A 20,740-nucleotide genomic window follows, 5' to 3' on the forward strand; every position below is an offset into this window, starting at 1 on the left:
TTTTCAGTATTTACTGCTCCAAAAAATACAAAATCAAAATTTTACGTTAATATTTTTTTTTTGAAAATATTTCGAATTCTTCATCTTCAACTTTGATTTTAATTAATGCTGCATTCACTGACACACAGAAAAATGAAACTGCAGACTCAATTCTTTCCAACTATTTTCTTTCGTTTGTTGAGAAAAATTGGCAACATTTTATAGCAGAAGGGATCCAAAGGCGAATAGATGAGCAAACCGACTTTATTACACTGTAAGGAAAAGATAAGATGCTGGAAAAAACTGAAAATTCAGAAACAAAGATCCTAAATTAGAATCTCGAAACAGGATGCAACAAAAATAATCAAAAAACAAAACAGCTAGAGCGGATTTGACTTGAAGCAGATTGAAAAGATTAACTGGACTGAGTTAATTTCAGGACACCAAACAAACTGAGAAATCAGGGAACTAATAAATCATCCATTCATCCACTGCATGCAGTGGTAAATGGGTGAGGTGTGAATAAGCACAGAGTTATATTTTAAAATGGAGCAAATAAAAATAAAGCTGGTAATGTTTTGTTAAAATGGACCTGAACCTTCAGAAACACAAAGACGGTTACAAAGTCGGCCTTCTATCACCTGAAGAACATTTCAAGATTTAGAGGATGAATGAAATCTAGAGAAATTCATCTGTGTTTATCTTTAGTAAAGTAACACGTCTGTTAGTTTACAAACAAACTTCCAGAAAACTGCAAAACAGCCGAAACACTGAGTTCCTTCAAATCAAGGTTAAAACTTACACCGTTTATACAATTGCTGTTGAAATAAATTAATGGAAAATTGACCATGTTGATATTTATTGATGATTTGATGATGGTACTTTTGAACAAATTTGTTCTGTCATGTTAATATCTTAGAGTATTTTCTACAATTTCAACAAAATAATTCTCAGGAAAAATCCACAAAATGCCTAAAGATGAGACATTTTATGATATATAAAATTTAGATAAAGTATCAGTATTGATGATGCTGATTCCGTATCTAGTTAGTATTCAACCAAAATATAAAATATTGCACACCTCTAGTAAAATTATGACACCCAGTCACAGCAGCAAAGAACATGGGCAAATATAGAGCAAAAAATCAACTAAAGCTTCACAAGCAGAGCAGGAATGAATGCGCTCCTCTACGTCACATGATTTATGTTTCTGTTAAATTGTTTTTCAGACGTTGTCGGAGTGGATTTGTGCAGGATGGGATACATGTGATCAATAAAACCCAGTACTAGTGAGCAGGTCTGACAACATCTTCTGCAGTAAAATTCGTATTGATGTCGTACCTTAGAAGTCATGCAAAGAATTGAGCTTTAAGGTTAATACATTATGGAAGGTAAATAAAAAGCTGAAAACTATTGGAAATATGGTCAAGCTTGAGTTAACAGAAGCAATGTTTTTCAGTAAATCTAAAAAAAGGATGAATTCATGTAAAAATGACAATAAAAGTCCAATGACTGGTCAGAGATTTCTACTAACTGACAGAAAATATAAAATATTCCAACCATTTATCGACATCTTTCAGCAGCTGCAGCCTAATTTTCTGTTTTTTCAGTCTGTAGATGAGAACTTTTTATAGTGCAGCAGATAACTGAATATTTTAGAAAAATTTTTCACATGTGGATACAAGAACCAAACTGGGCACAAAATTCAAAATGGCCGCCATCATCTTCGTCAATGAAAATTTACTTTTGCACTAAATCTGCTGATATTTATCACAGATAAATTATTTTGGTGTCAAATCATGCATAATTGGACCCATAGAAATCACATTTCCTCATATTTTTATTTTTCAAAATGGCTACCAAGATTGTCATGGAAAATTAATGTTTGCAATAAAATTGCCAATTAGATAAATATATTTGGTGTCAAATTTAAACATTTGAAATCATTTGTATTTTCTTGATCTTGTGCTTTGTTTTCTGGTGGACATTTTTCAAAATGGCCGCCATGGTTGTAATGGAGAAAATGTCTGCACTAAAATCGGCAGTAGTTTTTGGCAGTAGCAGGCACAGCTATCTAAAAGTTAGGTTCACAAACCACTAATTCGCTGAAAAGATGCTTAGCTACGCTAATACTAAACTGCTAAAGACATAAAACATTTTCAGAAGGTAAAGCTGAACATAAAAATGTCTGGAAGCTAACACTACACTGCTAAAGATAAAACAATTAGCTGAAGCTAAAGCTAAACATAAAAATGTCTGGAAGCTAACACTACACAGTGTTAGCTTCCACACTGTGTAGGCTAACATAAGGCTAATATAAAAAAATTCCCAGAAGCTAATACTACACTGCTAAAAACAAATCATGGGAAGCTAACGCTAAGCTGTGAAACACATAAAGTAGCGGAGGCTAATGCTAACCATTAAGACAACTAACTGTAAGTATGTGTTGCAAATCTACATCTTTTTCTAGTTGACTGAGATTTACAAACAGCAAGAACTGTAACAAAGTTACAATAATACCAGAAAAGAGTCAGAATATTTAAAGAAAAAAAGAACGTAATATTATGAGAATAAAGCTGAAATATTTTGAGAATAAATTAATGATATTTCTAGAATAGAGTCATGATGTTGTGAGAATGAAGTCAAAACACTTTGACTTTATTCTCACATTATGGCTTTACTCTCTTGGTGGTTGTGGCCCGAATACTCTTTCGTAGAAAAAAACCCTCAAAAACGGCGGCCATCTTGAAAAATGGCAGTGATGCTAATGGGAAATATGAGAAACATGCAACCTGAGCTTGCTAATGTTTGTGCTTGTATCCACATGTGAAATATTTTCTCGGTAACATTCTGCTCCTTCAGTACACGAACGTGACAAGCGTCTGCTGTGACGCTTCTGAGGAGTTTTCCTTGGACTCCAGTGGGAAAACCAGGTGTGGGAAGAACTGGGAGAAGGTGTGAAGCGGCGGCCCGATGATGCTGTATGCCTTCAGAGCCGACAGTCCGTTCAGAATGCCGACGTCGACGAAGCTCATGTGGTGGGAAGTGGAGGAGTCAGGCTCCGGCGCCGTCCCGGCTGACGGCGAAACCCTGATTTCCTGGTCGGGGTACGGCGCTCCAGGGGCGGCGCTGTGAACGCTGAGGGTCCGCAGCCCGAGCAGAACCAGTTGCTGGCTCTGCAGCGGCTCTACGCCGCAGAACGACAGCCGCAGATGAGCGACGGCGCTGCTGTTGAGCAGCTCCTCCAGCACCCACAGCTCGCTCACCCACACCGCCAAAGTCCGCCCGAGGCTGGCACGGTCCAGGGCCGACCGCGGGACGGTGCTGCAGCGGCACCGGGAGTCGGCCTGGGCCGCGTCGCAGTCCGGGACCGGAGCCAGGCAGCTGCAGGTCCGCAGGCCGGCGCCGCTGTCGAATAGCAGCGTGGCGTTCACCGCTTCAGGGGCGGAGAGCATCGGCTGGCAGTCAGAGGTCAGTGCGAACATCAACCACAGCGACCATGGCAACAAGGCAGAGCGCGCCGCGTTTGGAGGCATCTCCATGGAAACCAAGCTGACTACATCTTCACCGGCTGGAAGGTCGAACTGCAAAATGAAAAAACAAAGTGACCAATTTAAGGAGGGTTCAGTGCGGCCACTGAAGACAGAAAAAAGGAATAAAGTTGCCCCAAAACACTCAGAAATTTTTAGATTAATCTCAGAATTTTTTTTTTAGAAAAAGTACAGTTATTCTTCTTGGAAAAAACATGGAAAACAAATGATTAAAATTTACTTTAAAAAAAAAGAAGCTGAAAAACTTGCAAGAAAAAACTCGAACTTTCTACAACACTTGGAAAAGTCCAAAATTTGCTACAAAACATTCAGAGAACTTTAGAGAAATCATGGACACAGAAATTTCTGAAAGCAGCAAAAGTTGATGCAACGAGTCAGAAAATTTCTAAATGTTTTTTCAAGAAAATTTCTGAGATTAATCTCAAATTTTCAGCTTTCAGATTTTTTTTGTGGAAATTTACTCTTAAAAAACAACAACAAAAAAACAACAACCTAAAAACAAAAAACAAAATGTCTGCGGTCCAAAAGTAAAACAATTGCGAGAAGAAATAGATTCTACAAAAAGCTTGGAAAAGCCCAAAATTTGCTACAAAACACTTAAAAATGTTCAAGAAAACACTTGGAATTTTCTGAATTTTAGTAATTTTATAAATTTCAACACTACCTGTTTAGTTTGGAAATGAATAGAGGAAGTGGAGCCTCCTGCACAATCAAAAAGAATGCATTAAGAGGTATCAGGATGGTAAATCAACAATAGAACCTCTATCTTTTCCAGCAGCCATTGTGCAGTGCATGCAGAATTAAAACCATCTGACCAAACGAGCTCAGCTTTGGTTGCTAGGTGATGGGTGAAGTTTTGCTAGGGTTGCTAGGTAACAGTTTGGTTTGGTGAGGGGAAGTTCCTGGTGATTTGTGACTTTACATTCAGGAGGTTTTTCAAACTGCTCGTTTTCCAGACACCAAAAAACATGAACTTATTTAGAAAAAACATCTGGGTGTTTATTTTTAAGCACTTTTGCAGTTTTTAGAAGCAGACCCAAATGGAAGAACAAAAACCTGCAAAATGTGAATTTTACATCATATTTGCCCTTTAGAGTCTAAGAAAGGAGCTTTTTGTAACCTGCAACAGCTTCCAGGCTGAACTTTACAACATGTGGACGCCAGCTCCAGCTGAACGTTTCTTCTTTTTTATTTCTCATCCAGCTCCGGCCCTCCATTTCACACATGCACACACACGTGCACACATAATTGAGCCACTTATTTGATTTTAATGGAGACCAGGCCGAGTTGCTGCCGCTGGCATGAGCTGGTGTGCCACGCTGCACATCGGCCAGCCACATTAACTAAAACACAGGCTTCATTCAGGAAGAGCGAGCGGAAAAGTGGAAAAGCGACGCTTACTTTTCCATACTCTCTTTCTGTGAGCGGAGAACTTTCCAGACTTATTGTTTATCCAACTTTCCTTGACTCTTTAGGATGATCTGATGTTTTCCTGTTTCATGAATGTATGTTTTCTCCTGGTACAGACATTTTGATGCATGAAAAATTCATTAAAAAGTTTTGATAATAAATGTATCTTTTTTGAGTGGATGCTGACGTGTCCACCTAAACAAATCAAAAATATATCATAACTTCAACTTCACATCCTGATGCCTTCACTGAACCCCTGAAATTGGATATTTGGGGTGAAAATCTAACCAAAAAAAGTGACATGCCAGAAATTTCACTCCAACGTCAGAGAAATTAGAATAAAACCGAACATTTCCATCCCAGACTCTACAGTTCCCGGTTAGAACATTAAATGTTAATGCTTCTGGCAGAACAATGTAAAACTTTAACTTGTTTAAAAGGCTGTCGTTTCAACATGGCGACATGAGTTAGGTCTGCCAATAGACTTTTAGAATAACAAGGTTTGGCCAGAAAAGGCCCATACACTGCAAAAACACCAAGTATTTTTGGTCTAGCTTCTAGTAGAAACATGACAGTGAACTTAAAAGAAGACAAAACTAACTTATAGGCAACTTTCTTGCAAGATATGGGAGCTTTTTTTAGAACATAGTTTACATTTTCAAAGCAAAAAAAGCTGAAATCCTACTTGACATCCTATTGGCTGGGATTTCCAAAGCAGTCAATTATTCGGCCAATCAGCTGGGACGCTGCTAAGGCCTATTGCATCTCTGTTTCTTATTATTCTTCCACTAAATGAATTGTTTTCTTGGCGGTTTAGACATTCATGCAAACTCACAGAATTTAATTTTAGCCTCTGTATTCATCAAACTCCTCGTAGAGGTTTTGACTGATTGACTTGAAAATTGTTGCGTTTGCTTCTGAAGCATAGAGGATATAAAGTTATCAAAATCCTGACTTTTCATGCTTGCTAGGGGGGCGTGGCTGGACCTCAAACTTTGACTACGCTTCAAAAACGTAACAGTTGTTATAACTCTGACAAGGAAAGTAAAACAGGCACAAAACCGACTGTGACTGGCCTTCATCTCATCCCTAATAAAACTGCATGGTCAAATGCTGACATCACGCTGTGGTCTCCGAACCCCATGAAGACCAGGGGTCTGGTTTACCCACATTCCAGATTCTGAACATGCTAATATCTTGTGTTCAAGAAATGTCATCAAGAAGACAATGAGGAAGAGTTTAAATGTACGGATGTCTTCTTGGTGCCTTGGTTAGCTCCCGTCAGTCTCCATGGTTCCCAACTGGAAAAGCAGAGGAATGCTGCCTTCAGGTCTGGGATGAGTCTCTGCCTCCAGTGGAGGAATTCACATTTATGGCATCTTTAGAACGGAGCAGAACGGAGGGACAGAGGAGAGATACCTCTGCAATGACAGAGCAGTTGCTCCAGTCTATGATGAAATCCTGGATACAGTCAGATGAAATTAGATTTCTTTAGAGTTTTTTAAGAATATGTGCAACTAAGAGTAGATCCAGAACTTTGTTTTTAAGTTCCCTGTTGGTTCAGAAACCACTTGGAATACCAAAGTAAGAGCTAATGCTTTCTGTACTTTTATTGCAGTATTTTCTGAACTACTTTATCATTTTATTAAACTTAATTTTATTTCTTATTTTACCATACATATCTATGATAATGTAATTATTGTGAAGCACTTTGGTCAGCTCAGGTTGTTGTAAAAGTGGTATATAAATAAACTTTAACATGACAAGACAAAGTTTCATTCATAGTTTGGCCGTTCCTGCGACTCATTTGTTTTTTTCTACTTTATGATACATTCTTTGACTGATGCGTTAAAGGAGACCTATTATGCAAAATTCACATTTTCACGTTTTTATGCTTCTCTTCAGGTCTCTACTGTTTCTTAAAAAAACAACAACAACAACAAAAAAACAGTACTTAATTAAAAACATCTCACCATTTTTTGGCAACAAGTTCATGTTTTTTGGTGTCTGGACAATGAACCATTTCAAAAACCTCCTGAACATTGAGTCACATTCAATAGGCACTCTGCCGTTACCTAGCAACACCAGCTAAGGCCAGCATGTCACCTAGCAACCCAAGTGGAGCTCCAGCAAGTTTGGTCAGCTGGTTTTACTGCTCAATGTAGGAAAAAACAACTGTTTTGTTGTTGACTTACCATCCAGAAACCATTTGCTGCATTCTTGTTGGTTGCGCATAGGGCTCTACTTCTGCTTTTCATAGATATAGGGTTGTATAATTGTGCATTTGTGGCCATTTTCACTTGCGAATGTAAATGCTTAGTTGGGAGGGCGTGGCCAGCGGCAGATTATTTGGATTGAAAGTGACAAGATTCCCTAAAACAGGGAAGAAAATCTCACTATCTGAGAATGATTTGTCTAAAAAATGCAATGAACATGTTTTCTTTAGACCAGAAACCTTTGCTAACCTGTTGAAGGAAGCATCATAGGTCACCTTTAAAAAGCAGAAAACTAAACACAACTTCTCACCAAACCTATCAATACATAGTTCTCGCAAGTCTGAACAGGAAGCGATCTGCACCACTGAACCCTTAGCTAGCAGACAAAAGCTACATTAGCTAAGCTAATTTAGCTAGTTTGACAGTAAGTACTACAATAAATATCTCTGATATTTATCTCAGAATTACACAGAGAATAAGGGTAGAAAACTCAAAAACTGTAATGGAGTAATAGTTGTAATGTACTTATCTTGTTTTTATGTTAGACAGGAACGAGGGGAGAGCTAGTTCCAAGACTGTGGCTTGTTTATTGTTGCCATAGCAACTCCATAGCAACCGCCTGCCAAGCTGGCCATCCGTTACAAAGTTTCAGGAACTGTGAAGGCACACGAGAACTAGAGCTCCCTCATGTTTGACAATTTCTAAACAAATGTGATTTATAGTCCAGAAAATACGGCAAGTCTTTACAGAGTTAGCTTTCAACAAGAATGTTTTCTCAGATGACTGACAGAGAGGAGTTTTAGCAGAAGGGGTTAAGAAGGAAGTGAAATGCCTGACTTGAGGCTAAATTAAAGCTTGCCATCTAATTCCCAGATCTGGAAGCATGATGCGGCCTCCATAAATAAGTGTGACCTCAGTGAGGTTGGTTTACAGAAGCAGCTGCCCTCCACGCAGCCATCTTACCTCACTGCTGATGTTAGTCATCGTCTCTCCAGCTGCTGCTGGGGCCGAGCTTTCCCACACACCATGTCAGTCATTATCCTTCACTCTGCATCTGTTCCTGCTGTCTCCACCACCATCATCATCATCATCATCATCTTTCCTTTCCCTGTGTTTCAACCAAACGGATGCTAACCGACCGGTTTACTTTTAAAGAAACCGACGTTTTCCAGGCTGGTAAAGATTAGTCGCACATCAGACGCAGATGGAAAACGGAGGAATAAAGAGTTAATTAGGCCGTGATGTGGCCGGCTCTCCACACGCTCTCGGCTTGTTAAAGGCGAGGCTCGATGCATTCCTGTGACATCATGCTGCGCCGCAGCCACCCACCCTAATCCTCCTGTCCTCTTTGTCATTCTCAGCACCTCCGCTCCACCGTTTCTCATCCGTCTTCACACCGAGCCATCCCCGCCACGCTGGTGTCAATAGCTGCGTTTCCGTAACAACTGTGTGCAAAATATATGACCACATATCGCTGATGTCGAAAAAAACAACACCATTTCGTAATTGCGGTGTTCTCATCAAATAAGAAATGCAATTAAAACCAGTCCTGGATAAGTTAAAAAACATCCCACACCGAGTTCCTCCTACTTCCTGTTTTCTTCTTTGTTGTTTCCGCCAGCAGTAACATCCAGTTGTTTTGACTGTGGGATGCAAATGTAAGCGTTTCCATTGCAGTTTTTAGTTGATTCATTAGTGATCAAAAGAACCTTTTGTAAAGTGATGATGATGATGGTGCATACTGTTCTCTTTCTGGCCCAATCCTTTGGTTCAGACCCAAAGTCAGTGAATGACTTCTGCATCACATTTTGAACTGATTCTTGGTTCTGAACAGATTCCCAAATCTGAAGAAAGTCCTGAACAGATTCCTGATTCTGAAACCGATTCCTGAACCATGTATTGTCTCAAAATCAATTATTTTATTCTCTTACAACTTTGAACAGATTCTTGAATCTAAACAGAAGTTCAACTCTGAACCAGTTCTTTTTCTGAACTGGTTCCTCATAAAAGGTGTTTTCTGGGCATTTTTCACTGCTTTCCTTTGGATTTTCTCAGATTTTCACTCATTTTCACCACAGTTCTTGTTTATGAGCACTTTTTTAAGTTACATAACTTTGACTTTTGACTCATTCCTGCAGAAAAAAAGACTCAGATGAATCAGCAGATGAACCAGTGACAGAGTCGACAAATTAGTAAGACTAAAACTTTTTAGTTTTTTATTAGCTGACCTGATTTATTTCCACTTTTAAAGTTGCAGCTGCAGGAAAGGATTCTTTCATAACGAACAGTTCTGTTTCCTAAAATACACGAAGCTCTGATTGTACTTTCAGAATAAAAGCAACTCTTTTTAAATGCAGTTACAGTAAAAAAAAAAAAAAATGCATTTTTGCAGTTAAGGTATTCCCTAACCTCTTCTAATCCAAAACCACAAAAATCAGTTTAAAATCAACAGATGTGATAATTCTGGTCTAGTTCAGTGCAAATATCTTAGACCACTTGAAATAAGACAAAACTAATTTATGCAACTTTTTTGCAAGATATAGAGGCTCGCTTTAAGTCAATAATTCCTTAGTATTAATTTAAAAGTACTGGTTCCACTGGCAGATTGTGGGAAAATGTTTTGTTATAAGTGGAATAATCTACCAGTGCAACTAAAACAAACAAACAAAAAAAATCTTAATTAGTATTAAAGGATCTTTGACTTAAAACAAGCAGTGACTTACTTACTAAATATTTTTGGTCTAGTTTAGTGCAAATATCTTAGTTGATGAGAAATAGGACAAAACTAAGTTATGTAACTTTTCTGCAAACTGCAGGGGCTTGTTTTAAGTCTTGAATATTGATGAAAAATTACTAGTTACCCTGGCAGATTTGTTCACTTTTAATAAAACATATTCTTCAAATTTTATAAGTGAAATAATCTTCTAATGAGTTTAGTAATTTTCCATCAATATTAAGGAATTATTGACTAAAAAAGCTCCTATTTCTTGCTGAAAAGTTACTTTTACGTAGTTTTGTCTCATTTAAAGTGACCTGAGATGTTTTCAGTTGAAACTAGACCAAAAGTACTTGTTAATATTTTGTGTTTTTGCAGTGCAAGTTTGTAAAACTCACTGTGTTGGGTTGGCGGCTGCAGCCGTCTGCTTCCAGGCTGATCTATCCGGCTTCCTCTGGCGCTGAGAGAAGTTTCCACATCTGTCCAGATCCCGGCTGGAGAAAGTCACTGCAAACGCAAACAGAGGAGCCGTTCATGCCAAGGAAACGGGAACGAGACAGAGAGCGGAGGAAGAGGTTTTACTTTGTGAAGCAGGGATGGAAACATTCCTGACCACATGCGTCTGTACGGAAAGCTCTCGGTCCATTTTCTCTGCTGTCCCTCTCTGGGTTTTTTCCCCCCTTCTCTCCTCCTTCTCTCCTCCTCTTTTGGGAAACACCTCCCAGTGATTGTCTTCCTCCCACGCTCAGAGTTTCCTTTGAATGCCATCTGGTGGCAGGAAAATTATTACCGTGATAATTTCTGCACAGTTTTATGTATTCCATGTGAGATTCCTGGACGAGGAGAAAGTGATCAAAAGGAGGAGGAATGTGATGAGATTATGTTCAGCTTTTCCCCAGGAATCATTCCTTCCCCCCCGGGGAGTTTTCCCCGAAATCCTCCATAAATCAGCAGAAAAACCCAGAAGGAGCATATAAACATGTCCCGGGTTTTCAAAGAAAGAAAATGGAAAGCAGGAGATGCTCAGATGCTACAATGAATTAAAATCCAAGACTTAGTGCTCTAAAGGAATAAAGTTCAAATCCCAGAAGTATCTGCATGATCTCCCAGAGCAAAAGCTCTTTCTGGGTGCTACATAATAATATTATGCAATAATAGCTTTCAGTGGTTTAGTTATTATAACATATGAAAATGTCGTCGTTTTTTGTTCTGTTTTTGCAGGTGTAGAAACTACGATGGCATATGAAGGCTATTGTAGATAAAACAAATGGAGGAGTAAATTTCTGCCAAAAATCTTTGAAATTTTCAAGAAGAAACATAAATTTCTGGGTTCCAAAAGTTTAAAGTTTCTGACTTATGAAACTCAAAAAATTTCCAAGTTGAATATTTTTGACTTTTGAAATTCTGAAATTTTTTAGTTTTTTCTCAAAAAATTCTAATTTTAATCAAAAAATTCCTGAGTTCTTTTTCTTGCAAATTTTGGAATTTTCTAGAAAAATCAAGAAAATTTCTGAGTTTGAAAAGTCAAAAATTTGTGGGAAAAAAACTCAGAAAGTCTTTGACTTTTGAAATTCAGAAATTTTCAAAGTTTTCTTCGCAAGGATTATATTGTAACATGTCTTTTAGACAAATATTGAAAAATATACTTTTTAAATGTCATTTTCCACAAACATCCAATTGAAAGACAATGTATTCATCCTCACTACTTCTTTTTCTAACAGTCTTGTGTTTTTCTTAATAAAATAAACAAATAAAATGGCGAACCTTTAAAAATGTTAATAATAGTAGTGGAACAGGAAGTACTTTTATTTTGTAATTACCGACCGGACATGGTCTTGTGATGTAGAAGCTAGTTTAGCAGCTACAGTCTGTCGGAGCCTGTTAGTTACGATTTATTTTGTTCTGAAATGATCCAAAGTCATTTTAATAGTTTTCAATTGGAGAGACATTATTATGAAGTTACAACAAACATGAATAAATTATTAGAACCTCCCATAATATCCACTGTGATCAATGAAAAATAATCAAGCTAATTCTTTCACAGTAAAACACGCAGCAGCTGCAGTGTGTAGCTCACATAACAGCATCTTTAACTCTTTATTACCAGATAAATAAAGTTACCAAGACTCGAGTTTCACACTGGGAGCCCAAATCAAGTCCAAAGTCTGTCAGAAGTTTTCAAAACAAATAGCTGCGCCAAAAATGTCCAAATTAACAGAATGACAGGATAATAATTAAGGGCTTTTTTTTTTGTTGTTGCTTGTTTTCATTAAATAAATGCAAATAAAGTAGTTATTGAATAAGTTTGTTCACCAACAAGTCATTAAAAACATGCTGCACCACTTCCTGTCGTCTACCATTTTTCTGCCAGTAGTAACATCCGGTTGTTGATCACGTGACTCCTGATGAAAGCAAAAAAGTTTCCATTAAGCACGTTTATTTTTGCAATTCCAAATTATGCAATTTTATTATCAATAGCTGCTTTTCCATTGCAAATGTGCGCAAAACTTTGCCAATATTCCACTAATGTTGAAACCCCCCACAATTTTGCAATTGGTGTTTCCAGTAAATAAGAAATTAAATTAAATTTTACTTCTTATTTAAAACATGATCCTCCAACTACTTCCTGTCATCTTCTTCTTTGTGGTTTTCATCAGTAACAACACCTGGTTGTTGATCATGTGAAAAAGTGTTTCCAGTGTAGTTTTGTGAAATAAATCAACTTTGCTACGGCCAAAAAGGCCTCGTCATCCTCGCGCTGAAGACTTCTTCCCAAAAACCATGAGTTTCTTTTTAAACTGTTTCCATGAAATTTAGCTTTGAAATGTCAAACTGTACAATTATGGTATCTGTTACCTTTGATTCATAGTAACTGTAAGACTGTTACAGTTACATAGTGACTGTAACAGTCTGTATTTTAAGTAATAAACAACTTAAAATATGGTTGACATATTTTAAGCTGTTTATTATTTTTTTTGACAAAATGTAATGTTTATTACTTGTTTCATCACTAATGACTGAATAAAGCACTTGAAGCTGGAATACACAAATACATTTGACTTAAAATGTTCAGAAAAACTCATGCACTTATTTGTAGAGCCTTTCAGCTCATTAATAAATAAATTTATTTGTGCAGGAATAAATAAATGCGGTGTGATTGTTAATTAGAGCCTCTGTAATAGTTTTAAACCAGGAGGGAAGTGAAAACATTCCCTGATTTGACCACATGAGGGCAGCATTGACCTGATAATTCCCCGATCTCTCAGCAGGGGGTCCGTGTTTGGGGGTTTTACTCTCCTTTTAATAAAACAGCTACATTTCGGTGTTGCTTACACAAAACTAAATCCACTATGCTGATTTTTTTCCACTAGTATTCACCTCCAAAAATGTTTATGTAAACTTATATTTAATAAGAGGGACGTAAAACCTCTCCAATAGTTCAGATGTTACTGTAGAAACTGAAATAAATCAAATTGAAAAGCCATCTTGTAAATACAGTCATTTATTCTGACTGTCTGGTTATCAATGTGATTCAAACAAATTCAAAACTACAATAAAAAGCATAAAAAAATCTGATTTTTTTTTTTAACTGAATTATGGATTAAATCCAGGTTGTTTTTCAGTACAGGAGGGTCTGTTTGTGACACTGGTGAATTTGTTGATTAAGTTGGTTTACAGTGTTTTTTAAAAAATATATCTGGGCTCTCAGTCTACACAAACATTACATTACACTGTAAAAACACAAAACCTTACCAAGTATATTTGGTCTAGTCTCTAGTGTGAATAATAAGTAACTTTTTAGGGCTTGTTTTAAATAAATACTTCATAAATATTCAGAGAATATTTCAATTATAACATTGGAGATATATCTTGTTTTAAGTGAAATATTCTGCAAATGAAAATATTATTAAAAAAAATAAATAAATATTCAAGAATCATTGAAGTAAAACAAGCACCTGTAGTTTTCTGAAAGTAACTTGTAAGTTAGTTTTGTCTTATTTCAAGTGTACTAAGATATTGGCACTAAAAACTAGATCTAAAATACTCACTAAGATTTACAGTGCATGTATAATTTGTTTGTTGAAGTAAAACTATTAACCTTTTCATCAATCCTCTTAAATAATATTAATCAAAAAAGGTATCAGATTTATTCCTTGTTTCTTGCTCTTGGTATAATTTACATGATTTTTGTTTAATTTGTCCTGATTTTGACTTTATTTACACTGAAAAACGAGAATCGAGATCCAACATTAAAAAAAGTTCATTTGTAGGGATGCACCAATATAAAAATTTGGGCTGATATTGATGTTAATATTGCTGCTATGGCCAATAATGACATTTACTATATGTACAGCACATATTTATTTCTTTACTATTTCTGGAAAAAAGCAACAAAATAAAAATCAATCTTGTTTTTTCATGTTGGCCCAGTTTTACAAAATGAACAGATAACATGTTAAAAAATGACTAATATCAGCTGATATTGATTAATGTGTTCCATGCTGAATTAAGTTTTTCAAACTTAATTTGATTACTTGTACCAAATTAACTCTTTTTTAAAGTTGGACCACTTGTTTTCTTTTTTCAGTGTAGATGAAATGAAAAAAATGAAACAAAATGTTATATTTTAAAATGATCCAAGTTAATTATCCCTAAATTATAAATGATCTGAACTTAAACTGCTAATCAAAATGTAAACTTAACAGTTTACATGATGTTTAATTGGAATAATTTAGGCATTTAATGATTAAAAATGAATACTTTGAATGTATTTGAGCAGGTAACCAGTCAGGACTTTTCTGACCTTTCCGCAGATATCGGCTGACAGCCCTGAGCGGGTCGGAAGCCCGTTAGCTCCCGGTCGGGTAACCCGATCCGCCCTGCGAAAATGCAACAGTGTCTGAGAGGTCATTCTCCTCCAAATACCACCCCCACAACCCGGGCCGGTGTCACAGGGCCAAATCGATCCGCGTGACCCCGGCCCTTTTTTCCACCACTGAACTTTCACCCCGAGCCTAACAAAGCAAGAAAGGAAAGAAAAACTTGATAGTTGGAGAGTGTTTTCAGTGCAGAGCAAACACTGCAGCACCTATTGGGCGGTTTGTGTGTTCGGGTCCAGACACACAGGACGTCCCACCGTAAACGGGCCTGTAGCCTGTCCAGAGAAAATCTGCTCAGAAATCCTCATTTTACTTATTTATTAATCATCCAAACGATCAAACAAGCAACACAAATAATATAGAGAAGAAGAGTTGAGGTACCTTCAATGCAAAAACAAAATGTTACCAAGAATATTTTCCTGCTTCTGATTAAATAAGACAAAAATAACTTAAAAGTAACATTTCAGCAAGATATAAGAGCTTGTTTTAAGCTAATAATTCATGATTACTGGTGAAAAAGTTGATTTTGTACTTCCATTTGGGTCTCTACTGCTTTTTAAAACCCAGGACTCATCAAAATAACTTTTCAAATGTAGGAGTTTGTTTTAAGTCAGTTATTCTTTTATATTGATAAAAAAAATCCTCCTAGTTCTGCTGTCAGATTTTTATTAAATATTCAAACAAGCAAAACTATATAGGGAAGAGGATGAGTTCTTGTACTTTCACTGCAAAAACATAAAATCTTACCAACATTTTTTGTCTAGTTTCTGATGCAAATATCTTAGTCCACTTGAATTAAGAAAAAAATAACTTAAAAGTAACTTTAAAGCAAAATATATGAGCTTGTTTTGAACCGATAATTCTTGAGTATTAATGAAAAAGTTTTTGACCTTTTTATTCATCAACCATTTACATTGATTTATATTGCAGTATATTGTCTTTACAAATATGTTACATTCTACTGCTTCCAAAAACCAGGCGCATAAAAAAACAAGCAGATGTTTTTGTATATAAGGTAATGCTTTTGGGGGGCCTGAAAATGAGCCAATTCCATATGTAATGTCACAAATCAGCAGGCACTGTCCCTCACCTAGAAACCCCAGTGGAGTTCTGCCGTTACCCGGCAACCCCAGTGGAGTTCTGCCGTTACCCGGCAACCCCAGTGGAGTTCTGCCGTTACCCGGCAACCCCAGTGGAGTACTGCCGTTACCCGGCAACCCCAGTGGAGTACTGCCGTTACCTAGCAACCCCAGTGGAGTACTGCCGTTACCTAGCAACCCCAGTGGAGTACTGCCGTTACCTAGCAACCCCAGTGGAGTACTGCTGTTACCTAGCAGCCCCAGTGGAGTACTGCTGTTACCTAGCAACCCCAGCTGAGCACCACATTAGGTCACCAGGTGTTACCGTACAATGGCTGCTGGAAAAGACAAGTGTTTTATTGTTGACTGTGAACACTTGCTGCATTCTTGTTGGTCATACAGGAGGCTCTAATGCTTTTCAAAGATGTACGATATATATATACACACTTGGTTTTTCAATTCCTTTTCTCTCTTTGAATTAGCGATTTTCTTTAACTTTATATATAAAGTTAAATATATAACATATATAAAGTTAAAGAAAATCGCTATATGTATATTATATATATATATATATATATATATATATATATATATATATATATATATATATATATATATATATATACACACACATATATATATATATATACATATATATATATAAATATATATATATACACATATATATATACATATATATATATGTCACATATATACACACATATATATATATATATATATATATATATATATATATATATATATATATATATATACATATATATATGTCACATATATACACATATATATATATATATATATATATGTCACACATATATATATATGTATATATATATGTATATATATATATACATATATATATATGTGTATATATATATGTATGTGTATATGTATGTATATATGTATATGTATGTGTATATGTATGTGTGTATGAGAGAGACATTAATTACTTAAGAAAGAATGAGAAAGAGGAAGACAGAGTTGTATTGTTTTTGTTTTTTAACATGAGGAAATAGTCTTAGATTTAGTGCTGATACCACAATGACTTTTGGATCTTTTTTCAAGCAATTCTTGCAGTTTCTTGAACTCTTCTGGGGGCAATTTACATTGACCAATTGACCTAAGCTACATGTTTCCAGGAGATGTGTGGGCTAACTGGAGCACCCAGAGAAAACCCACACGGCAGCACGAGGAAAACATGCCAACTGCACACACCTGACGCTTCCTCTCTGTGAAGCTGCAGTGCTAACCAGTGCTGCCCACTTTTTGTTTTTATTATTCAAATTCCTCTTTGAATGCTTTTTGAATTGGGTTAGGAAGGGATCTGTTTTCTGGTCGGTTAATGGGGGGAAATCTTGCCTTTTTACATTTTCTCTTGACGGAGCGCTTCGTTTTGTTGGAGATCTTCCTCAGCTCTCTCAGTGTTGGAAAGCTGTTTATCCTCACTTGATCCTTCCAAATTAACATTTTTGTCACGATTTTTACTCAAACCGGATGTTCCTGTTTGAGTGCAGCAACATTCTTGTCATACCTATAACTCAGCTCCTGGTATAAACCTGTAACCTTCTCTAACTCAGTCCTCGCATCCGATTCCTTTTTCTGCAGGAATTTGATTTCTTTTGTCATGTTCTCTTGGAGAGCAGCATTCATAGCTCTCACCTCGTTGAGAAGCACCTTGTCCTGCTTTGATTTCTCCAAGTGAGCTTTCTTCTCCTGAACTATTTGCAGCTGTAGGTTTTCCACCTGCTGTTGCAGTGCAGAATGGTTTGTTTCACATTGGCCCATATTACATTTCAAATGTTTAGCGATCCCGATGAATTTCTGCTGCAGGATCTCGATCTCGTTGGACATTTTTTCACAGACATGTTCCTTCTCAGCTCTCAGTGTGTTGATTAGCTGGAGGTCCTTCTCTGCTCTCTCCAAATTGGCTTTTTTCTCACGATCTGCCTCTTCCCGATATGTTTCTACTTGGTATATCAACTCCTTTTCTCTCTTTGAATTAGCGATTTTCTTTAACTTTATCTTCTGACAATATGCCTCAACCTGCTGTTGTAACTCAGTAACATCCGTTTCATACTTACTTTTCAGTTTTTGGTATGAAACTTTAACTCTGTCTAATTCATTTTGCATTTCTTTTTCCCTCTTTTGCAAAGTTGTGATCTCTTTTGACATTTTTTGAACGTCGTCTTCCTTATCAGCTGTCACGCTGTTGATGAAAGTCTCATTTGCGTTTCCCAAATTCGCATCTTTCTCACATCCCACCTCCTGCTGACATGTTCCCACGTTTTGTTTCAGTCCAGAAACATCTTTGTCACACCTACAGTCCAGTTCTCTGTATGAAAGTTTAATCTGGTTCAATTCTTCCTGGAAACTGTTTTGGAGAAATGCGATCTTTTCTGACACGTTCTGAAACATATGGTCCTTTTCATCTCTCAGATCCTCAAGTAGCTGTTGCTCCTCACAAAACGTTTGTGTCTCGGCTTCATGCTTAGAGAGCAGCTTCTTGTATAAAGTCTGGACTTTGTCCAGTTCTTCTTGGAGGGCCTTACTTTTGTCTACTTCAGCCTGGATTTGAGACGATAATGCTTTCTGGCTGAGGAGGTGGGCCACCTTTAATTCCTCAAAGTCTTTTTGCAGCAACTTCTTCCTCTTGTGTTTCACGTCGTCGTGAACCTGGGTAGCAAGGATGACAGCGTTAAGGGCTTCTGGATCACTCAACTTCTCTACTCTCTCGAGCTCCCTCTTTGTCTCTTTGCCCCGGTTGATAAACATTTCTTTGAGAGCTTTCTGCCTTCTTAGCTGGATATTTGTCTCTTCCAGCTCGGCTTGCATGTGGGCCAGTCTTTGGTTGTCTTCAAACCTTCGGGCTCTCTCCATTTCCAGAAGAGAGCCCAGTCTTTGGACTTCCCTGTGTAAGAAGACATCCTCAGGGGGGAACATCCTGTGTGAGTTTTGGTGGACCAGTCTTCTCCCAGGGGGCCCCATCATTCTGTTGTAGTATCTCGGCTCTTGATGAGACATTTTCCCTTAAATGCGTTTGATAAAATGTGTTGATCTGTAAATGACCTGAACGGTCGATTTAAAAGAGCTCTGCGTACGACTGAAATTGTCAGTGATATTGCAAGCAATGAGAAATATGCAGAATTTTGATATATTTTGTTATACAGCTGATGACATCACAGAGACTGAATCACTAGTGACATCACAGGGTTTCGCTTTGCTTTATTTTGTTTACATTCAAAATAGTCTATGATTCACTTGTTTTTATGCCATATATGATTATCTTTTTTCAATATCTATACATTGGAAAATTAATTTTGCTTCTTTAGTCGAACAAAAAGAAAATTTGTAACATTTATTGCTTTTTCCCGTCTTTGTTTTATCATTACATATATTGATGTGGGAACGGGTAACATTTTGCTAAGTTAATGCCATTAAGTAGAAATGATTAAACATATCATCATACAAAAACATCAGTTAACGAAAATGACATTAACTGATAAAATTAATAAGCCAAATGAAACGAACCTGTTGGAGCCGAGCATTTAATCATAAGAATAATCCATAGAATACTCGATTACTAAAGTATGAGTTTACAGCAGCCCTAGACATAAGTAACTTTTTGTTTGTTACTTTTAGTTTCTGAAAGTGTTTTCCAGTTTAGAAATTGACCTGAATCTGTAAACGTCCTGATTATTCCTGGGAGGAAGCTGATTTCTGGGAACAAGCGACATGAAAAACGCAGCAACCCTGAGAAAAGCTGCATGCAGCCGCCTCTCAGAAGCAGGGAGAAAGTGTGGCGGCGCTGGGAGCGGCGACGGGCCTCGTTCCCACCTGATCCCCCTGCAGGGAGGAAGAGGACACTAAACCAGTTGGAAACTGGGCAGAAAGGCGATTCTAGTGGGGGGAACTGGGATATTCAGCAGTGGGAGGAGAAAATCAGTGAAGCTGAAACTCTTTGGAAGAATTCATTCAGCTGCTCCTTTAATTTGAAGCCATGGTGTCGTTTTTCATATTATATTCTTTTTTAAAAATGTTTTTAAGGTCAAACTGGTGATTATAGATCTACTAAATGATAATTTAATGGATTAGAAACCTCCAGTCAGGCGTTACAGAGGAAGTTTGGTTGTGAATTATCCACAGATCACTGAACCTCTTGTTATATTAGCATATTTTAAACTATTATTTTAATTTACTAAGGGAAAAAACAAATAATTCTGTCCAATGTGAAAGTATTTACCTCTCAAATCTCGTAGCTAGTTGTTGGAAACAGCAGGTTTTTTGTCGGGTTCAGTTTGTTTCACTCAGTGCAGTGAAAATGGAACAAACGTTGCAACTTTGGTTCTAAGTCAAACCGAATCTATCGGACAACCGGGTGGGAAAACATCCTCAATATTTGCTTTCTCCAGGTTATGCCAGTCAAATTTACACACTGGATGTGTCTCCGTTACAAATGTGCACAAAACTTTGTTGATATTCTACGAATGCCGAAAAACCACAATTTTGCAATTGCAGTGTTTCCAGTAAATAGAAAACTCAATTAAAATCACATGTGATAAGCTTGTTCAAACTATAAGTTATAGAGTTCTTGGTGTTTTGCTCACTTAACAAGACACCTTCAACATTTATAGTTCTCAAACAAATGCTTGAAGGGAACATATTATGCAAAATTCACATTTTTGTCCTTCCATTTGCATTTCTACTGCTGTTTATTTTTTTGGCAATAAGTTTATGTTTTTTGGTATCTGGAAAGTGAGTCGTTTCAAAAAGCTCCTGATTAAATCACATTCGAAAGCGCTGAGCCGTTACCTAGCAACCCCAGCAGAGTTCCGCCTGTACGTAGCAACCCAAGCTGAGCTCCAGCATGTTTGGTCAGCCGGTTTTACTG

At 37.1% G+C, this 20,740-nt stretch overlaps 2 protein-coding genes across 3 annotated transcripts; both read right to left on the minus strand.

Annotated features, from left to right (window-relative positions):
* Nucleotides 1–227: 227 nt before the first annotated feature.
* LOC106904583 (exosomal polycystin-1-interacting protein) lies at nucleotides 228–10,699 on the minus strand. Of its 2 annotated transcripts, XM_014968995.2 has the most exons (3): nucleotides 10,455–10,699; nucleotides 10,271–10,379; nucleotides 228–3,563 (listed from the first exon to the last, which is right to left on the minus strand). In XM_014968995.2, the coding sequence occupies exon 3, from the start codon at nucleotides 3,519–3,521 to the stop codon at nucleotides 2,838–2,840; it is 684 nt and encodes a 227-aa protein (XP_014824481.2). In that variant the 5' UTR covers nucleotides 3,522–3,563; nucleotides 10,271–10,379; nucleotides 10,455–10,699; the 3' UTR covers nucleotides 228–2,837. The 2 variants fall into 2 exon arrangements, with proteins under 2 accessions (XP_014824481.2, XP_087859212.1); XM_088003086.1 differs by having other exon boundaries at nucleotides 10,271–10,699.
* On the minus strand, nucleotides 8,538–19,000 carry LOC148160959 (uncharacterized). Its single transcript, XM_088008424.1, has 8 exons — nucleotides 17,888–19,000; nucleotides 17,344–17,812; nucleotides 16,083–16,125; nucleotides 15,843–15,992; nucleotides 14,677–14,752; nucleotides 10,486–10,640; nucleotides 10,271–10,379; nucleotides 8,538–8,601 (listed from the first exon to the last, which is right to left on the minus strand). The coding sequence occupies exons 1-8, from the start codon at nucleotides 18,871–18,873 to the stop codon at nucleotides 8,538–8,540; spliced, it is 2,052 nt and encodes a 683-aa protein (XP_087864550.1). The 5' UTR covers nucleotides 18,874–19,000.
* Nucleotides 19,001–20,740: the final 1,740 nt, after the last annotated feature.

This window comes from Poecilia mexicana, unplaced genomic scaffold (genome assembly GCF_051168715.1).
Source record: "Poecilia mexicana isolate PSO_F unplaced genomic scaffold, ASM5116871v1 scaffold_2, whole genome shotgun sequence".
NCBI classification, from domain to species: domain Eukaryota; kingdom Metazoa; phylum Chordata; class Actinopteri; order Cyprinodontiformes; family Poeciliidae; genus Poecilia; species Poecilia mexicana.

Excerpts from the sequence above, each read along its gene's own strand:
- LOC106904583 (XM_014968995.2), bottom strand. The coding sequence starts at position 3,521 with ATGGAGATGCCTCCAAACGCGGCGCGCTCTGCCTTGTTGCCATGGTCG.
- LOC148160959 (XM_088008424.1), bottom strand. The coding sequence starts at position 18,873 with ATGTCTCATCAAGAGCCGAGATACTACAACAGAATGATGGGGCCCCCT. Across the intron at positions 15,993-16,082 it reads TACTCCACTGGGGCTGCTAG|GTAACGGCAGTACTCCACTG; the intron begins GTAACAGCAGTA and ends TGGGGTTGCTAG. Across the intron at positions 14,753-15,842 it reads AACTCCACTGGGGTTTCTAG|GGCGGATCGGGTTACCCGAC; the intron begins GTGAGGGACAGT and ends GCATTTTCGCAG.